Source organism: Canis aureus, chromosome 33, assembly GCF_053574225.1.
Source record: "Canis aureus isolate CA01 chromosome 33, VMU_Caureus_v.1.0, whole genome shotgun sequence".
NCBI lineage: Eukaryota > Metazoa > Chordata > Mammalia > Carnivora > Canidae > Canis > Canis aureus.
Window position 1 is genome coordinate 3,135,467 of NC_135643.1, and position 19,732 is coordinate 3,155,198.

Below are 19,732 nucleotides of genomic sequence, written 5' to 3' on the forward strand. Positions count from 1 at the left end.
CTTCATCAGTAGGAACATCATGAAACTGCTGGCCTGTTTAAATACCAACTCTTATTGACTTTATGACTTTGATACCTTGCTTAACTTTTTTGACCTTTGGTTTTCTTGTCTTTAAAATAGGAGATAACATCTACTTTTTAAGCAGTAAGATGACTTTTGAAAAGTAGGTAGTACATGCTGAGCTCATGAGAGATGTTCAGTAAATTATTACTATTGTTATCAAATTATTCATGATGACACACAGTAAGATATCTTCTTGAAAACATGTAGATATTCCACAACTTGATCTACAGTTCTCTGATGTGATCAAGAGAGAAGACAGTTTTTCTGTTGGGCATGTCTTAAGAAGACAGAGTAATGACTGCTATTCCTGCCTTTTTCTCAGAATTGACAGAACCCTTCCCCCTCACATGGAATTATTGCAACTGTGCGTAGCCAGCCTAAGGTGGAGCAGATAACAGGGAGGAGGGGCTTAAGGGGAGCAACTCAGAAGCACTGAGGGAGGGGAGGAGCTAGCTACATAGGCAAAGCATCATTTTTCAGCATTTTTGAAACAAGAAAAGGTTGATTTTGGTGACCACTCTTCTAGTTATAAATGATATTAATCTCACCTTACAGTGATGAGGCTGAGATTTGTTGCTTATAATCTCAGTGTATGTATCTGTGCTGGGTAAAGTTTAAAGAAGTAGAATAAAAATCACACATATAATGTGTTACATATGCTCATAATGAGACATATAGCTATCAAAAATTATGTTTTCAAGAATGTTTAATGATATAAGAAAACATCATAGAATTGTTAGAAATGTAAAACGCATACTTGTATATAAAGTTTCACATTTGCATAGAAAATAGACTAAACTAGAATGCATCAATATGTTAATAACTACTATGTCTACTTAGTGAAATTCTAGACTTTTTATTTCTTTTGTATTTCCCTGAATTTTTAGAACTTCCTAAGATGATTACATATTTTTTATGATCAATAAAACATTAGCATTAAAATATGAAGAGCAGAATGGAAATTATAATGCAAAAGCACAGAGAATTCAAAGACAGATGGTTTAAAGGGGGATAAAGAAACATGCACAAACATGCTGTGCCCAACAAAGGATGAGAGACTCACCAGTATGATATTTCTTTTCAGGTGTCCAGTGCCTCAGATGCCCATACACATCTGGAGAACCACATGTTCAACATCGCGATCTTACCACAGACACCTGAAGCACCTAAACTCTCTCTGGGAGCATCTCTCCATATGACTGTGAGTTGGGTGGGAGGGCTCCTCCTGCTTGGAGGAGACTCGCTGATGGGGCTTGATGGAATATCCTGCTTTTATATCTGGAGAATGCCTGGCTCAGGATGCAGACTCAGGGGCCAACAATAACCAGCCTTGAGAACATATTTCTCATTGACTTGAAAAGGAAACTTAAAATCCCAGAGTGAAAGGAAGGTTACATGGAATCCACCACAACCTCCCATCCATTGCTTCTGTTCTTTTTATAGCATCCCAGATGGTTCACAGGGCCTCTCTTTGCATAGATGGAAGAAGTTTCAAGCTCATTTCTATTTAATCAATACCATTTTGGCATAATTGTTCAGTCAGTTATGGCTCCACCTAGCCGGAAAAACTGTTACTCTATGTCTTAGAAGCCCAATGAGAAAATTTTGTTTTTGTTTTTCTATTATAAAAGTCCCCTGGAGAAGGTAATGCTTTGCTGTATCCAAAGACATAAGTACCAATCATCCAAGTGAAAGTTTGAGGGGCAGGTTGGAAGGAAGGGAGGGATTAAGGTGAAGGGTACCACCAGATGTAAGAACAGTGCCTACAAAGACACAGAAGTGAAAGACAATGTGATGGTTGGGACAATTGCAAACAGTTCAATAAGACTGGAGGACTTAAGGAGGCAAAGGAGGAGTAGTCAGGAGGTGGAGGTTCATAAGCTAGATCACAGAAGGTCTTGTGTGCTGTGGAGGAAGGAGTGTGGGTACATGGAAAGGTTTGAAGCAAGGTGACAGCTAAATTAGTACATGAAGCTTAGTGCAGACAATTAGCAACCCCACTGTTCCCTATATCTAGGGGGTATGTAAGCCAGAACCCCTGTTCTAGACAGAGCCACAAGGATATAAGACCTTGTAAATTGATCATTAAGATTCACATTTTTGTTAGCGCCCACATAATTACACTCCAAAGTAGTGTATCAGCTGTGAGCCACAACAAAGAGAGCAGCTATAGTTTTAGAAATTATGGGTCTGGGGCATGACAGAGACATAAAGGGGGAAACAAAGTTTTTAATGAATAGCTGGTATCGGCATTTCTGCCATAAACCATAATTTAAAGAAATCATAATTCAGCAGCATTATAAAGTCTATAATTCATCATTCTGACTGGAGGAACTCGGATCAGAATTTTCTCTAAACTGTAAAGAAAAATGTGCATACACACTTCTTGCCAAATGCTAATGCAGTGTTATTTTGAGTTTAGAGGAAAAGAATGGGCCAAGAGCCAATGAAGATGGCGCCCTTCCCACTATGTTGTTGTGGACCTCCAGGGACTTCTTAAGTTACTTAACCTTTAGGGTCTCAGGCTGCATGTTTGTAAATTAGATCTGTCCTGTATAATTTAGGATATCGCAAAGGTGAATTTACTGTAAAATGTGATTAGCCCACTCTTTTATTCCTTAAAATATACAGTTTATATTTCTTTTGACATTAATTAGGGCCATTACTAGAGGATATACCTGTCATCTGTGACAAAAACATTTTCTATTCAGTGGCTTGGATTCCTCCAAGCACAGGTTTTACCCATATTTGATAAATACATTATGAATATATATGCTAAATACATACATGGTGTATTCATATATGTGTTTAAGGATAGGAGTCCACTTCTCCAGTCATTCAGTCATTCAAATCAATACATCTGAGCCCCTAATCTATCCCAACTGCTATGAAACACATTGGAAATTCAATGACTAGAAAACATAGTCTCTGTTCTCAAGGAACATAGAGTCTAAAACAAGCAAATATGTAAGCAATGACAGTACAGTGATAAATGCCATGATATGATACACAAGCAGAGTCCCAATATGGAAGCAAATAGGAAGATACCTAGTCCAATAGGGCATGGGAAAGGTCATGGAAGGCTTCCTCTTGGAGGTCAACTGAGCTAGTTGAAGTGTAAATTATGAGCATGATCTCAACTTTCAGCCTACATTAGGATCACCTGTAGGGTTTGTTAGATCACAGATTGCTGAAGCCTGCTCCAGAATTGTCTAATTTAGTAGGTCTGGTCTAGGGCTGAGAATTTGCATTTCTAACAAGTTCCCATGTGATAGTGTTGCTTCTGGTCCACTAACTACACTTGAAACCCCATTTATCTGGCCTACAAATAGGGGGAAATTCATTCCAGGCAAAGGAGCAGCAGGTGAAAAAAAGTTAGAGACACAGGAGAATGTGACATGTTTGAGGAATTACAGAGAGTTCAGTTGGCCAGAGCATAAATCCCTAGGTGAAAAAGAAACAAGAAATGAGAGTCAGATCATAGAGGACCTTACAGATAAGATGAAGAGTTTCTATTTTGTCCTGAAAGGCTGTTGGGGCAGGTAGGATGTTGAAAGATTCATAGCAGAGAGGGGACATGATCAGATTTTCAATTTAGGAAGATCATTCTGGCTGTAGTGTAAAGAACACTGCATATGGGTTCCAGACAGAGAACAAGGAGCCGAGAAATAGGCTGTTACAGTCTTCTAGAACAAGAAGGATTGGTAGCATGAACCCCATGCAGTGGCAATAAGGATTAAGAGGTAGTAAAATCTCAAAAAGAAACTGCCACACCCATGTATATTGCAGCATTATGCATAGTGGCTAAGAGGCAGAAGCATCCTAAATGCCCTTCAGGCAATAAAGAAAGTATGTTACAGGGATCCCTGGGTGGCACAGCGGTTTAGCGCCTGCCTTTGGCCTAGGGCGTGATCCTGGAGACCCAGGATCGAATCCCACGTCGGGCTCCCGGTGCATGGAGCCTGCTTCTCCCTCTGCCTGTGTCTCTGCCTCTCTCTCTCTGTGTGTGACTATCATAAATAAATAAAAATTAAAAAAAAAAAAAAAAAGTATGTTACATACAACAATGGAATATTATTCAATCTTAAAGAAGGAAATCCTGCCATGCTACAGTATGTATGAACCTTAAAGACATTACCCTAAAAGTGAAATAAGCCAGTCACAAAAGGACAAATACTGCATGATTCCATTTATGTAAGCTATCTAAAGTAGTAAAACTTTAAGAAACTGAAAGTGGAATAGTCGTTGCTCCTGCAGGGGTGGAGGTAGAAGTAGGGAGAGGGAAAATGGGGAGTTCCTTTTGTTCCATAATATAGTTTCAGTTTTGTAATATGAAAGCATTCTAGACATCTGTTCCACAACAATGTGTATATAGTTAACACTACTGTGCGCTTAAAAGTGGTTAAGATGGTTAAAAAAAAAAAAAAAAAACTAGGGAGAAATTGAAAGATATTTAGAAACATAGTGGTCAGTTGGATATAGGAAGAGGGTAAAACAGCCCAGTTTCTAAATAAGTAAAGGTGCCATTCATTGAGATCAGGAATGTATGAGGACATTCGAGGGAGGGGGAGAGATGGAAGACGTGATGAGGTCAGTGGACTGCACTTATAAAAGATGTGCCTATTAAAGGCTGGCAGACGGTCAGTAGATATTCTCTGTGGGAGATAAACCTCTGAGAATCATTAATGGCAAGTAGTGGTTTAATCCTCAGGCCTGAGATTCCCCAGGAAGATTGCACAGAGTAAAAAGCAACATATGCCTGCCTAAATGGAAATTTGTTCTGTGGCCTTTCTGTACTGCTCTTTTTCATCAAATCTGATTCTTTAAATGGTATCTTATGATTTTGTTTGCAGTGTTCCATCAGAATTATGTGCATGCAAACATATATAAGATGTATATATATATGTAGAATATTATAAGATATGTACCTATATATAAACATGTGAGATGTATACATTTAGGATAAATATCAAATTTGGGTAAGGAAATCTGTAGACATGCATATTTACTAATAGATAGCATAACATAATGTGAGATTTGGCAAATATGTTAATAGATTTACATCAACTCAGTTTTCCAAGTAATCATCCACCGTTTGACTTAGAAGATCCTTAAGGATAAAATCTTTAACTAATTAATCTTGGTATCTTCCTCAGCATCTAGCACAGTGCCTTATATAAAAGTAGTTGCTCAGTAAATATTTGTTGACTAGATGAATCGTTTCAGATGTACTTTCACACAGCTAATAACTCCCTAAACTGTTATCACCTTCAAATTTAAATAAATTGATCATATGGCTATGTACACACATACACATACTTTGAATATCATATTTCCAATTCCTCTCTTAAAGAGGAAATAAGTTCTATTATCTCTTAATGTGAAAGACAGTATATTTACTACTTCCTTTTTCAAATGGTTGTGGTACTCAGAGTTGGATTGCCCAAGGTCACCACTGGAGAGGAAGGCCTAGCATAAGCCTTCCTAGTTCCATTTGTTTCCAAAGTGATTGCTGTAACAGAGTTCTCTTAAAACCTCTCTTATTGGGGTTAGCAGGGATTTGGTTGGAACACCTTATCTCTTTTGTCATATAGACTCAAGTCTGGGCATGCTGTATTTTTTTATGGCTGCGGGCTTATTCTCCATGGTTTTTTGTGTTTGAGGCCTTTCAAACACTAATAAAATTATTATCTGCAATTTCTGGAAATGTTTCTTCATCCTTAGAATTCCTACTGTGCTTTATCTGGGCCTTTCACAATACTTAGCAGTTTCTATATCAGAGTTATTTATGAACTTCCCTTACTAAAACTGAAAATCCTTAATGACAAAGTCTGCATCTGATTCATCTTGCATCTCCCATAGCTCTTTGTGTGGTACTTTGCCCATAGTAGGTTCTTACTAAATATTTGCTACATGAATATGCCAGTGAACTAATTTTGTTGTCCTGGTTAAACTATGTAAGAAGATGATTTCTTGTAGAACCCCCATTTTACTAATTTCATCTTCTTATTTTTTGTGGGTGTTTAATTTCTGAGGCCAGCCATGGACTTTGCTCTTTTGGTAATATGACAGTCGACATATGAAAGCAGTCTTTTTTTTTTAAATAGAGGCTTAAATGATAATGTTTGTAAAAAAAAAAAAATGTTGTTTGTAAATCTTGATGTGGGATTCAAAAGATTGAAGCTATACACACATTTTGCTAAGGCTTACATGTTGAAGTGTTTGCCCCTCTTTAGATGACATTGAAAGACAATGGGAAATATTTTTTTAATTAAGTTGTTAAAAAAAGTATTTTCGTTACTTTATTTCTTAATCTTTTTATAATGATATTTTTCATTCACTCAACAAATTTTTTTTTTAATTTTGTTTGTTTATTTATGATAGTCACAGAGAGAGAGAGAGGCGCAGAGACACAGGCAGAGGGAGAAGCAGGCTCCATGCACCGGGAGCCCGATGTGGGATTCGATCCCGGGTCTCCAGGATCGCGCCCTGGGCCAAAGGCAGGCGCCAAACCGCTGCGCCACCCGGGGATCCCCACTCAACAAATTTTTGTTGAGCATTTTCATGTGCCATGTGCTGGGTGCTTGGACAAACAAAAATCCATATTCTCATGGAGTTTCCGTTCTCTTGGCTGGGCAGGATAGAAGAGACAATAAGTAATAAATAAATAACTCATATATTGCATGTTAGTGAAAAGTATTATGGTAAAACAAAAAGTAGGTCAAGGTCAAGGAGGTCAGAAATGTGGTGGGAACAGGAGAGACCCAGATTGCAGTTTAAAATGAGCTGAGCTTTATTAAAACAATGATGTTTAAAGAAAGACTTACAGGAAGTAAGGGAAAGAGCCATGTAGAAAAGAAGTGAGAGAAAACCATTCCAGGCCCAGGGAACCACGTGTTTAAAAACATCCAGTTGGGAGTGTGCTTAGATGTTCAAGGAATAGCAAGGAATCCAGAATGACTGGAACAGAATCAGTGAATGTGAGAGCAATCTCAAATTGCCAAGTGTATCTGCTGGGAGAGGGGAGAGGGAGAAGTTGGAGCAGATCTTCTAAGTCCTCATGGGCCATCATAGGGACTTCATTTTTTTCTGTGTATTTTTTTTTTTTTTTTTAGTAAGAGATCAGTGTATGGTTAACGGTATGGGACAGACCGGGAAGGTACCAGGGCCCATAGTGATGAGCTTCCCAGGAACAGACTGACAGACAAGCAAACAGAGGGACAGGGAAACAAAGCCAAATGGCTGAGAGACCCAGGCCCAGCCTCGGTGGCTCTGCCTGGGCCCCAGTTCCAGTTCTGCCTTGGGAACCTGGGGGATGAGCAGGACCTACAGGTGCCTCAGTTCTTGTAAGGCTCCCATCTCCTCACTCCCTCCTGTCCCCTACCAGCAGGCTGGGACTTCTCACATGTGGTGTATTTCCAGGGCTAGGAAATGGCTGGTCTGGGGGTGGGGAGCCAGAGGCCTCGGTGGTATGGGGTTAACAGCAGCACTGGGAGGCATCTGGTCAGGCACCAGGTGCCTGGGGTGGGGCACCGCTCAGCAGGGCCATTACTGGGTATTGAGCAGTATAAGTCTAACCTCCCTATCTGGCTGGATATTGTGCTGAGAGAGACTGTAGGTGGGGCAGGAAAACAATTGGAAGGTTTTCCTGGTGATCCAGGTAAGATTGTGGCTCCCAGCAGAGTGGTGGCAGTGGCAGTGGGGAGAAGCAATTGGAGTCCAGATATATTCAGAGGTAAAATGGGTATTATGAGAAACATTATTCTGTAATCTTCTTTTGTTGATAGATATTTTATTTTATTTTTTTTTAAAGATTTTATTTATTTATTCATGAGAATACACAGAGAGGAGAGAGAGAGGCAGAGGCACAGGCAGAGGGAGAAGCAGGCTCCATGCAGGGAGCCCGACGTGGGACTCGATCCGGGGTCTCCAGGATCACACCCTGGGCTGCAGGCGGTGCCAAACCGCTGCGCCACCGGGGCTGCCCTGTTGATAGATATTTTAATAAAAAAGTGTCTTCTGTAATGATTTCTATGAAATTTAATCTTTCATTTCTTAGTATATTTAATTGATAAATATTGAACATTCCAAATAGCCAATATTAAAATTGATTATACTTTGATATATGTCAGCATCAGTATTGCTTTCTTCAGGGAATCAAGTCCTTTTTTTTTTTTTTTACCCCGTGTCTATTTCTATTAGTAGAGAAATAATGTCAATAAATTCCATAATAAAATATATTATCTTGCCTAGCATGAATTTCCCTCTATCCAAGCTCCTATGTCCATTTCCTCTTCTTATTACTTTATTATTTTAGAGACATATAGATTTTCAAAAATATCTCATGATACCCTGAGAATTTTCAGATATTTTGATGGTTTTGAGATTAAAAGGTGTCAGTACTGAACAATGTAGTGAGTCTCTACTTTTCTCTCCATGTAGCTGTGCTCACACATGTATTTACTTACAGGTGTGTGCACACATGCATAGGCTGTAAACATCTTATACAGGGCATATATTTTTAATTTGTTGTCCTTACTTGTTTTATTTTAGGGTGAGAGACCAGCTGCTATTTGTAATTCTTACTTTCCTTACTCATTACATTCCAGAGCGGAGCAGTGGCCTGAAATATGACTCTTTACTATAGAGGGGTTGTCCTAACCTGCAAATGCTGCCTCTCCCCAGGACAAGTGTGCCTTCAGGACATTTACAAAGCAACTGCAACCTTCAATCTTTTCATGGTTAAAAGGAGGAACACCACGCCCTCCTCCATGAGAATTACTGAGGCCTACTTAATGCTTTCCTAAATGGGGAAATTCCTTCTGAAAGGAGCAGAGTTTCAAAGAGCAGGAGAGCATGTCACACTCTAACCCTTCAGGGGTCAGTTAGGAAGAGCCTGCAATGAACCAGATATTTTTGTTCTGTCTTGCTAACAGCATATGTGACCCAGACAAGGGGCCCGTGTTTCCACTATTCCCTTTTCTCATCTCCACTCTGTGTTTTGCTGCTGTCCCCAACTCACTGTTATGTCTGGTCATGAGATTTGAAATCTCTCTCTCTCTCTCTCTCTTTTAATTTTTTTTATTTTTTTGAGTGTTGTCATTATGGGTGGGTTATGACTATATATAAGTGAATGAACAGTAAAAAATATGTACACGTTGGCCTTTTAATTAATTTTCCTTGACACTTTCATTGGATACTGAGTGCTAGAAAGGAAAAGCAATATCTAGTTCTTTTGAGTAGTGCAATGGAGACAAAGAAAACTCTATTTTTATGTGATTTAATAAATAATTCTTAAACCTTTGAATTCAAATAATGAGCCTCTTTTGATATTTGAGGTGAGTTCATCTTCAGCCCTTTGAAAAATCACAGTTTCCATTAGCCAAGCAGGGGGCGGTGGGGGGGAGGGTTCAGTGAGAGAGGGCTTCTTACCAAATCCAACCTTAACGTATTAAATCCAAGGAGTAGAGATGTAGTGACCTAGCTGTGAAAGAACTGGGGGGTTAGCCAGCTGTGGTGGCTCATTTTCAAATGTGTACCACCACAAGAAAACTGGAAGATTCTGGAACCCTGTAAAGTTCTTAAGGCTAAGACAAATCTGCAGCGCTAGAGACCAGACCCCTCTCCTGAGCTTTCAGAGAAAATTTTGCTGTGTGTGACTAATTTAAAAGCCCAAAGTGAGGGCTGTTTTTTTCTTTTTGTCTTTTTAATAAGGTTTATTTTTGGCTCTGGCTTTTGTTTTCATCACACCATTTGTTCTTCTTCTTCCTCCTTAAATGTTGTTTAGGCTCGGGAAGATGGCCTCACTGTGATTCAGCCTCATTCCCTCTCCTTTGTAAACTCTGAGAGGCCAAGCAGAAAGCTAATATACAATATCACGTTACCTCTGCATCCAAATCAAGGTAAGATGTGCAGAAAATGATCTCTTGAGTAATGCTGTTGTCTTCTAATTGTAGACCTATCTTCCAAGCTCTGGAGTTTTGTCTGCAGGTACTTGTCAAGGATTTAAGGAGTAACTTATTCATACCCTTTGTTCCCCTGTTCTGAACTTAGGACCAGTTGAGAGAGACACTTTGGTCAGACAGACGGCACTGAATGTGTCAGCTTTGGTATGACAGAGCTGTGCTAGAGAACATGGCATGCATATAACCTGAGTTGCTGGATTGAGCTGCCCCTCCCATGCACAGGCAGAACTGGACAGACAGACACAAGCACTGTCTGTAGGGACAGACCCCGCCCCAGGGAAGTTATGCCACATGAACAGACCAGATTTTTTTTTTTAAAGACTTTATTTATTTATTCATAGAGACACAGAGAGAGAGAGAGAGAGGCAGAGACACAGGCAGAGGGAGAAGCAGGCTCCATGCAGGGAGCCTGACATGGGCCTCGATCCACGGTCCCCAGGATCACACCCCAGGCTGCAGGCAGCTCTAAACCGCTGCGCCACAGGGGCTGCCCCAGACCGATTTTTGTGCCCAAGATTGCGAATCCGAGAAACCACCAAGGAGCTGACACTGATGCAAACACACAAGGGTTTATTTACAAGCTTGAGCTTGGGTCCAAGTGTACCCGACATAGCGGAGCAGGGACTTGGACCCTGAGGTGGGTTTCAGCTTAGTTTTAAGGGCTGGTCTAGGGGACCTCCAGAAGGGGTGGAGGAATTTCTCAAGTTCTGTTTACATTTTGATATGGGGCCTTCAAGGGCATTGAGCTCTGTTCTCATTCTAATAGGGGTTTCCTGCCCTTGGCTTGGGCTCTGTTCTCATTCTAAGATGGGACTTTCTACCACGGATGTGGGCTCTGTTGTCTTTCTGATATAGGATTCTCTGCCGAGGGCAATTCTGAGCTCTGTTGTCTTTCTGATATGGGATTACCTGCCGAGGACATTGAGGACATTCTGCAGTTTTTCCCATAAAGTTCAGCTCTTATTCACAGGGACCTAAAATGGCTGTACTTGTGCTAATGCTAAACTTTAGGTGGGATGGCCTCCTCCACAAGATGAGCACGTGCTCTGGACAAGGAGCTCTGCCAGAGAGTGCGCAACAGGCTGAGCCACATATTACTTCTTTCCTTTCCCATTTGGATAAGTCACTCCTTCTGCATGGGGGAAAAATGAAAATATGAAACTACAGTCAGCCAAGAGGTGGGCCCCTGCCATCAATCTTCATCCTTTAGGTCTCTTAACTTTGGGCTTAACTAAAAAGCCTGCTCCTAACAGAGGTGTGGCTGTCCATCATGGAAAGGCGATTAGCTTCTATTAAGACAGTTCTGCTCCCAAATCTGAAGCTGCTCTCCCAAGACCAACCACTGCCCTGGATGTGAGCCTTTCACTTTATCAAATCCCCTAGGAGAAATAAATGTCTAAAAATTAAATTATACCACTCTTTCGATAAAGCCTAAAGAAATGAAACACCTAAAAGTCACCTTCCCTTTATCTAACTCTGCTAAGTCATAGCAAGAGCCATTCTTCTTATATGGCCAGGGTATCCAGCAGCCTGGGCTATCTTCTGGAGAATGGCCACAGATCTCTCAGCCCTTCCGAACTTGAATTAGTTCAAAACCAACTCTCACATGTGTCCTTCTTTGAAAGAATTGATAGGCCATGAAACATGATCAGAGCATTATTTTTTTTAATTTAAATTCAGTTTGCCAACATGTAGTATAGCAGCCAATGCTTATCTCACTCATGTGCCCTCCTTAATGCCCATCATCCAGTTACCCTATCCCCCCACCCAGAGCATTATTTTTGTAACTACAAAATTTAGAAATGATAAATTTGCAGCCTCTAAAGCATTTATCACAAGGAGAGTTATAATTGCAAATCCAATTCTTAGAATAATCATGATCCATGTTACTGTTGCCTAAGATTGTCACAGACTGAGTTTCTGAAGGAAAAGGGGTAAGTTGAGAAAACTCTCATTATAGCTTTTCCAGAAAACCAGTCTATATCATTTTCTTGGCAACTTTGACCTTTGAACTTAAACTCAATTGAGAGAAGTTCATAATTATGGTACAGTGTCTGTGACATATGGAGAATTACCTAGTAGGGGTAGTAGTTTGTGCCTTACTATTGTTTATAGTCAATGACTTCTAGGCAAGAATCTATTTGGGTTTCACACATGAAAAGAGGCTCAGCATCCCTAATCATCAGGGAAATGCAAATCAGAATCAGAATGGGATACTTACCACTCACCAGTCAGAAAGGCCAGTATCCAAAAGGTAAGATATTACAAGTGTTGCAAAAGAAAACCTTTGTGCACTGTTGGTAGGAATATGCATTGGTGCAGTCACTGTGAAAAACAGTATAGAAGTTTCTCAAAAAAATAAAAAATAGAACTACTGTATGATCCAGAAACTGGTATTTACCCAAAGAAAACAAAAACACTAATTTGAAAAGACTTATTTACCCTTATAATTATTGCAGCATTATTTACAATAGCCAAGATAGGGAAGCAACTTCAGTGTTCATCAGTAGATGAATGAATAAAGAAGATGTTGTGTATATATACACTGGGATGTTACTCAACCATAAAAGAATGAAATCTTGCCATTCAAGACAACATGAATTGGACCTAGAGGGTATCATACCAAGTGAAAGAAGTCGGATGGAGAAAGACAAATACCGTATGCTTTCATTTATATGTGAATCTAAAAAATAAAACAAATGAACAAACACACAAAAACAGACTCTAAATACAAAGAATTAACTGGTAGTTGCCAGAGGGGAGGTAGGTAGGAGGATGGGCAAAATAAGTGAAGGGGGTTAAGAAGTATAAACTTTCAGTTATAAAATAAATAAGTCACAGGGATGAAAAAAACAACATAAGGAATATAGCTAATAATCTTATGATGTGTACAATTGTCGTATCACTAAGTTGTACACCTGAAACTAATATATTGTATGTCAACTATAATTCAATTAAACATTTTTTTTAAAGATGCTATAAAAGTCAGTTTGGGTTTCAGATTTGCCTTTTTCATGAATGACTGGAGAATGGGATGGTAGGAGACACCAGAGAGCAATTGTTCTTGATGGATAAAAGACTCCCACTGGTGGGAAAGGCAGTTTATAGCACTGGTCATTCAGTCAACCATCAGAATTACTGTTGATTCTTATGCTGAGTCTTTTCCTCCCCAGGAATCATCGAACACAGGGACCAGCCCCACTCTCCCATCCGGTATTTCACACAGGAAGATATTAACCAGGGCAAAATCATGTACCGTCCTCCCCCTGCAGCTCCTCACCTCCAAGAGATCATGGCCTTCTCCTTCGCTGGTAATGTCTTCTTTATTTTGGGGCACCCGGACTGCTCTCCTGGGATCTTCATGGCAGGGTCTTCCTAATTCTTCCTATTGTCCTTCTGGATAGTTTAGTAACATTGCTCTATAGCTGTTCAAAATTACTTGAGATGAGACTTGTAGACTATTATGTAGTTTGGGCTCAGTTCATCATTTTTTTTTTCATTTATTCATACATGCAGGCATGCCGGCATGTTTTCAATAAATTATTTTATTAATTAAATAATTATTTTATTTTATGTCTCCTATGTGGCCATCACTCAGTGAGGTCTTAGATATTATAGTGGTGAATAAAAAGAGGCATGAATCCTGTTCTTGGGGACTTTTGGACCTACATATGGAGAGAGAGTTTGAGAAATAATCCCAGCAATGAGTGTTTAATTGCAGACTAAGAGAAGAACTCTGGAGAGGAAGAAAAATGTTCAGTGGTGGAATTAGAAGTAATAAGACTGCCCTAGGGATCCCTGGGTGGCGCAGCAGTTTGGCGCCTGCCTTTGGCCTAGGGCGCGATCCTGGAGACCCGGGATCGAATCCCACGTCAGGCTTCCGGTGCATGGAGCCTGCTTCTCCCTCTGCCTGTGTTTCTGCCTCTCTCTCTCTCACTGTGTGCCTATCATAAATAAAAAAAAAAAAAAAAAAAAGACTGCCCTAGACTAAGGGTTCAGTGGAGGCCATCCCAGGGGGGTATTGACGGAGGGATGGATAGATGCTAATCAGCCTAAATGTGCCTGTTGGGATACTTGGGAGAACGTTTCCCAAGGAAGGGCACACATTCCATGTGCAGAAGCCTTGGGGAGGGAGAGCACATGGCATTCTGGGGATTAAAAAAATGTCTCTGGAATGTAGAAGGTTGAGCAGAACAGGGATGAGACTGGAGGAAAAGATAGAGGCCAGGCCTCAGAGGCTGTGTAAACCTGTAGGGACTTGGATCTTTATTTCAAGAATAATAGGAACCCAGTGGAGGTTTTAAGATCTGGGGAGATGGCCTTTCATAAAAAAAGCTCTTTGACTGCAGTGATATGAGTGGATTTGAGGAGGAGGCCAGGGTGGTTGGGCTGTGGGTGAGGGGAATCTAGCGATAAGCATCCCAACACTACCTCTAGTGAGAAAGTCCCATGTAGGAACGAAGAATGCAGGCAACCTTTTGGGCCAGGATTTGACAGAAGCCACCTTTTTTAAAGGAAAACAAGACTGAACAAAAGTTCTAATTCAAGCCATTTTGTGCCCTTCTGCTAACCCGTGATAGTTCACCTTTGCTACCCCTTATCTCTCTCTTTGACCCAGTAATCAAAGCTGCTGACTGCAATGTAGGAGTTTTGAGTCCCTACCCCTAAACACCTCTGTGCCTTAGAATGATTCTAAAAATCTTGAGGCCTGTTTCCTTATGATTTTTAAGAGGTATGTACCATATAACATCATTAATATGGAATATTATTTTTATGTAGTAGTTTTATTCATACAGAACAGCTGGTGATTTCTTATGGTAAGTTGAACATGGGTTAAATGATTTGAGAGTTACATTTTAAATTATAAAAAACATTTAAAGTAATATTTTCAATTATTTATATAAGTGCAATTATCCAGAAAATAATTAACTCTTCTTTAAAAATATCTAAGTGAGTGTATAGGCCTCTTCTCTAAGGAGTATCCCTGGTGTTTGGTAACTGGGTAACTAAGAGCCCATGAAAATGCTCATGGTTCTCTAACCCCTATTTTAAAAAAGACCTATTTTACAAAGAAACTCAGGATATCCTGGGATTAGAGGGAAAGAAAACATGTCAGCCATGGTTGAAGTTATTTCCATATCTATTATACTCACCTAAGTTCCTAGAGCCTTTATGGAGAGAGCAGAGTCCTATCCTGTATAATCTGTGGGATAAATGCCATGAGATAAATCTTTCACATCGTTACAGTGTGTAAATCAATGTCCCAGACATCACTCAATTCTACAATAGAATTGACCCACCAGAAAGCCTTGTCAGTTATATATGACATCACCCACATTCACCGATTTGTAGGATTTTATGTACTGATCAAATGGGATCTGAATGAATGTATTATAAATCACTCTTAACCACTGGGATATAAAATTATTCTACCCTGTGGTTCTTTTTGTACTTAAAATTAGTGCTGGCACCATTAAATTCAACATAACATTAACAAAGAACCTGGTGATCTTTCCTTAAATCATAATTTAGATGAAAACATTCTTTACTTTTCTGACCTCTGCCTCATAGTTTGTACCTTTTCCATCTATTTCTGATCCCAAAATGCTTATTAATATAGTGATTTTTCTCTTTTCTTTCAGGCCTTCCAGAATTGGTGAAATTTCACTTCACAGGTGAAGATTTTAATGAAATTTTATTAGAAAATATAATTTTCCTTTCCTTTCTTTTTGTTCCCTTCATCATTACTTGTACTATTTTCTAAGAACTGCTTAAAAGTTATACAAGTTTTTCTGAAATAGTCACATGACCAGTTAAGTAGTAATAGCTTAACTTTGTATTCATAGAAAAAAATAATCCACCAAGTATTCCAAAGATTAGTGTTGTTGTTTAAGCCCCATTTCAAGCAGTGCCAATATCTATTAAAAAGAAGTAGTGGTTAAGATCTTAGCCTCTGGACCCAGACTGCCTGGGGGTCAGCCTGCTTTGATAAAGTCTCTTAACTTCTCTATGCCTGAATGTCTCATTCGTCAGTGGTGATAATAACTAATAATTGTAACTATGTAAAGCTCCCAGAACGATTATTGGCACAGTCGTTCCTGTGTGGTACTCAGCTAACGGATCGTGGTTGTATGTAGTCTTGAACTGAACCTTTCATTGAGTCCCTTGCTACTGGTGGGAAATGAAACCTGTGTGTGGAAGACCCAAGTATCCCTGCTTTGGTTCATAGTGCAGTAGAAGCTGAGTGCCAGGGAGCAGAAAGAAGCACATCTGGCATCTCTGTGGAACAACACAGGGACAAGCTATCTTGTTGAGGTCTGGTACGAGGATGTTTGGCTGTAAATGGCATCCTTAAACTGTTTTTTTATTTGAGATGGACTATTCCATTGGAATCACCCATGTGTCCTATTATGTTTCATGTAGGATAAATATTGGTTGGAGAGAAAGTCATCTCCCTCAAACTTCCTGATCTTTCCTTCTTTGAGGTTTGAAAATCACACTTGAAACAACAGTAAATTTCATTGTCCTGTCGTTTTTTGTTTTTTTTTTAATTGAGATTAAATTGACATATGACATAACAAATTGTCCTATTAGTTTCAGGTATATAGCATAATGATTTAGTATTTGTGTGTATTGCAAAATGATCACAACATTAGTCACCATATATAGTTACAAATTATTTTTTCTTCTAACTTTTACTGTGTCTGTAACTTTCAAATATGCAATACTGTATTATTAATTATAGTTGCCATTCTGTACCTTACGTCCCTATGACTGAAGTATAACTAGAAATGTATACCTTTGGAAAAAAAAAAAAAAAAAGAAATGTATACCTTTGGCTCCCTTCACCCATTTCAGAACCCCACCCCCGACCTCAGACAACCACCAGTCTGTTCTCTGTAGCTCTCAGCTTGGATTTTTTGTTTTTTATTTGCTTCCTTGCTTGTTTATTTTAGAACCCCAAAATCAATGAGACTATATGGTATTTGCCTTTCTCTGTCTGACTTATTCATTTAGAATAAGGCCCTCAAGTCCCATCTGTGTCATTGCAGATGGCAAGATTTACTTTTTTATGGCTAATATTTAATTGCATATATATGCTACCTCTTCTTTATCCCTTCATCTGTCAGTGGACACATAGGCGGGTTCCATGTCATGACTATTGTCAATAATGCTGCAATAACCATGGGAGTCCATGTATCTTTTCAAGTTAGTGTTTTCATTTTCTTTGGATAACCCAGAAGTAGAACTGCTGGATCATGTAGTTCTTCTGTTTTTAATTTTTTGTGGAATTGGGGCACTTGGGTGGCTCAATCAATTAAGCATCTGCCTTCAGCTTAGGTCATGATCTCAGGGTCCTGGGGTAGAGCTCCACATCAAGCTCCCTGGTCATCGGGGAATCTGCTTCTCTCTCTCCCTTTCCCTCTGCACCTAACCCTGCTCTTGCTATCCCTCTCTCTCTCTCTCAAATAAATAAAATCTGTAAAAAAATTTTTTTTTGTGGAACCTAATACTATTTTTTAAGTGGCTATATTGGTTTATATACCCACAAAAAATACACAAACATTCTCTTTTCTCCACATTCTAGCCAACACTTGTTATTTCTTGTCCTTTTGATATAGTCATTCTAACAGATGTGACGTGATATCTCATTGTGGTTTTGGTTTGCATTTCCCTGATGATTAGTGATGTTAAGCATATTTTCATGTACCTATTGGCGATCTGTATGTCTTTAGAAAAATGTTCAGATCTTCTGCCCATTTTTAAATTGGATTTGTTTGGGTGTTTTGCTGTCGAGTTGTATGAGTTCTTTACATACTTTGCATATTAACTTATCAGATATATAATTTGCAAATTTTTCTCCCTTTTGGTATTTGTCTTTTCATTTGGTTGATGGTTTTCTTTGCTGTGCAAAAGCTTTTTGGTGTGCTGTAGTCCCATTTGTTTATGTTTGCTTTTGTTGCCTTTGCTTTTGGTTTCAAATCCAAAAAATCATCCCCAAGGTTGATATCGAGGAGCTTCCACCTTTGTTTTCTTCTAGGAGTTTATGGTTTCAGGTCTTCCATGCAAGGATTTAATCCAGTTTGAGTTGTTTTTTTGTGTTAGTATAAGGTAACAGTATAGTTTCCTTCATTTGCATGTGGCTGTCCGGTTTTCTCAACACCATGTATTGAAGAGACTGTCTTTTTTTCCATTGTATATTCTTACCTCCTTTGTTATAAATTAATTGAATATATATATATATATATATATATATATATATATAGGCTTATTTCTGGGCTCTCTATTCTATTGTATCGATCTCTATTGATCTGTTTTAGGCTAATATTATGCTATTTTGATTACTATAGTTTTGTAATACAGTTTGGAATGAGAGAGCATGATGCCTCCAGCTTTGTTCTTCTTTCTCAAGATGGTCTTATCTTTTCTGGGTCTTTTATAGTTTCATACAAAATTAGAATTATTTGTACTATTTCTGTGAAAAATGCAATTGGAAATTTGATGGGATTGTAGATTGCTTTGGGTATTATGGACATTTTGACAATATTAATTCTTCTAATCCATGAGCATGGATATCTTTATTTGTGTCTTCTTCAGTTTTTTTTTTTTTTATCAGTATCTCTTAATTCAGAGCACAGATCTTTCACCTCTTTGGTTAAATTTGTTCCTAGGTATTTCATTTTTTTTATGCACTTGTAAATGGGATTGTTTTCTTAACATCTCTAATAGCTTATTATTAGGGTATAGAAATGCAACAGATCTTTGGATATTGATTTTGTATCCTGCAACTTTACTAAATTTATTTATTAGTACTAATACTTTTTGATGACATCTAAGGTTTTCTGTGTATAATATCATGTAATTTGCAAATAGTGACAATTTTACTTCTTCCTTTTCAATTTGGATGCCTTATTATTTCTTTTTCGAGTGTTGTGTTATTGTTGATGTGAATCTAGTATCAGCTCATTTCCAGTGATAGACTTCTAGATAATTCATGCAATCAGTAAGGATATACAACAGATTTTATAGTATTTTATGTTTTACAAAACAATTTGCAATACAAGTTGTCCTATTTAATCCTTGTATCAAGACTGTAAGGACAGGTATTATTTTTAGTGTTTGAAAGCTGGAGACATTAAGGTTCATTTGAGTAAGTAATCTGCCCAGATTTACAGTCCTGGTAAAGAGTAGAACCAAGATTTAAATACAAGTTTCTGACACTGAACGTGGGATACTTAATTTAGTCTGGTTTGTATGTGTGTTGGTCATGAAAAACAAGTATAATAGTGTGCTTGTTTGTTTTCCGAGCCTCAACTTTTACCTGAAAGCTTGAGTAGGTGAAGGGGTTAACTATTAACTTCTCCAGGACTTTAAGTTAAATGATCCTTGAACCTATTATACAGTGTAGAGGAAATAGACATTGGGCAGACCTCCAATTAATTTATCTTATTTCTGCCTGAGGTTTTTCTTTTTCTTTCTTTCTTTCTTTCTTTCTTTTTTTTTTTTTTTGAGTGATTTGTTAAAAAACTTGTTTTAAAGATTTAATATTTTTAGAACAATTTCAGGTTTACAAAAAAATTGAGAGTAAAGTACAGAGATATCCCCTATTCACCCTGCCCCCCCACACATGCACACATGCATACATGCATAGCATAGCTTCTCCCATTGTCAGTAGCACTCACCAGAATAGTACATTTTTTTTA

General features: G+C 38.6%; 1 protein-coding gene and 1 long non-coding RNA gene across 3 annotated transcripts in view; one reads left to right on the forward strand and one right to left on the reverse strand.

Annotated features, from left to right (window-relative positions):
* The window catches only part of FRAS1 (Fraser extracellular matrix complex subunit 1), a 436,686-nt gene that overhangs the window by 305,909 nt on the left and 111,045 nt on the right, over window positions 1–19,732 (forward strand). Inside the window, exons 32-35 of the mRNA XM_077882614.1 lie at window positions 1,148–1,264; window positions 9,851–9,965; window positions 13,202–13,339; window positions 15,671–15,703. Coding sequence (XP_077738740.1) covers window positions 1,148–1,264; window positions 9,851–9,965; window positions 13,202–13,339; window positions 15,671–15,703 — 403 coding nt within the window. The remainder of the gene's footprint in view (window positions 1–1,147; window positions 1,265–9,850; window positions 9,966–13,201; window positions 13,340–15,670; window positions 15,704–19,732) is intronic.
* Window positions 10,580–15,338, reverse strand: LOC144304149 (uncharacterized). Of its 2 annotated transcripts, none has more exons than XR_013371105.1 (4): window positions 15,182–15,338; window positions 13,309–13,453; window positions 12,250–12,353; window positions 10,580–11,160 (listed from the first exon to the last, which is right to left on the reverse strand). It is a non-coding gene; the product is annotated as an uncharacterized LOC144304149 (long non-coding RNA). The 2 variants fall into 2 exon arrangements; XR_013371106.1 differs by having other exon boundaries at window positions 12,250–12,711.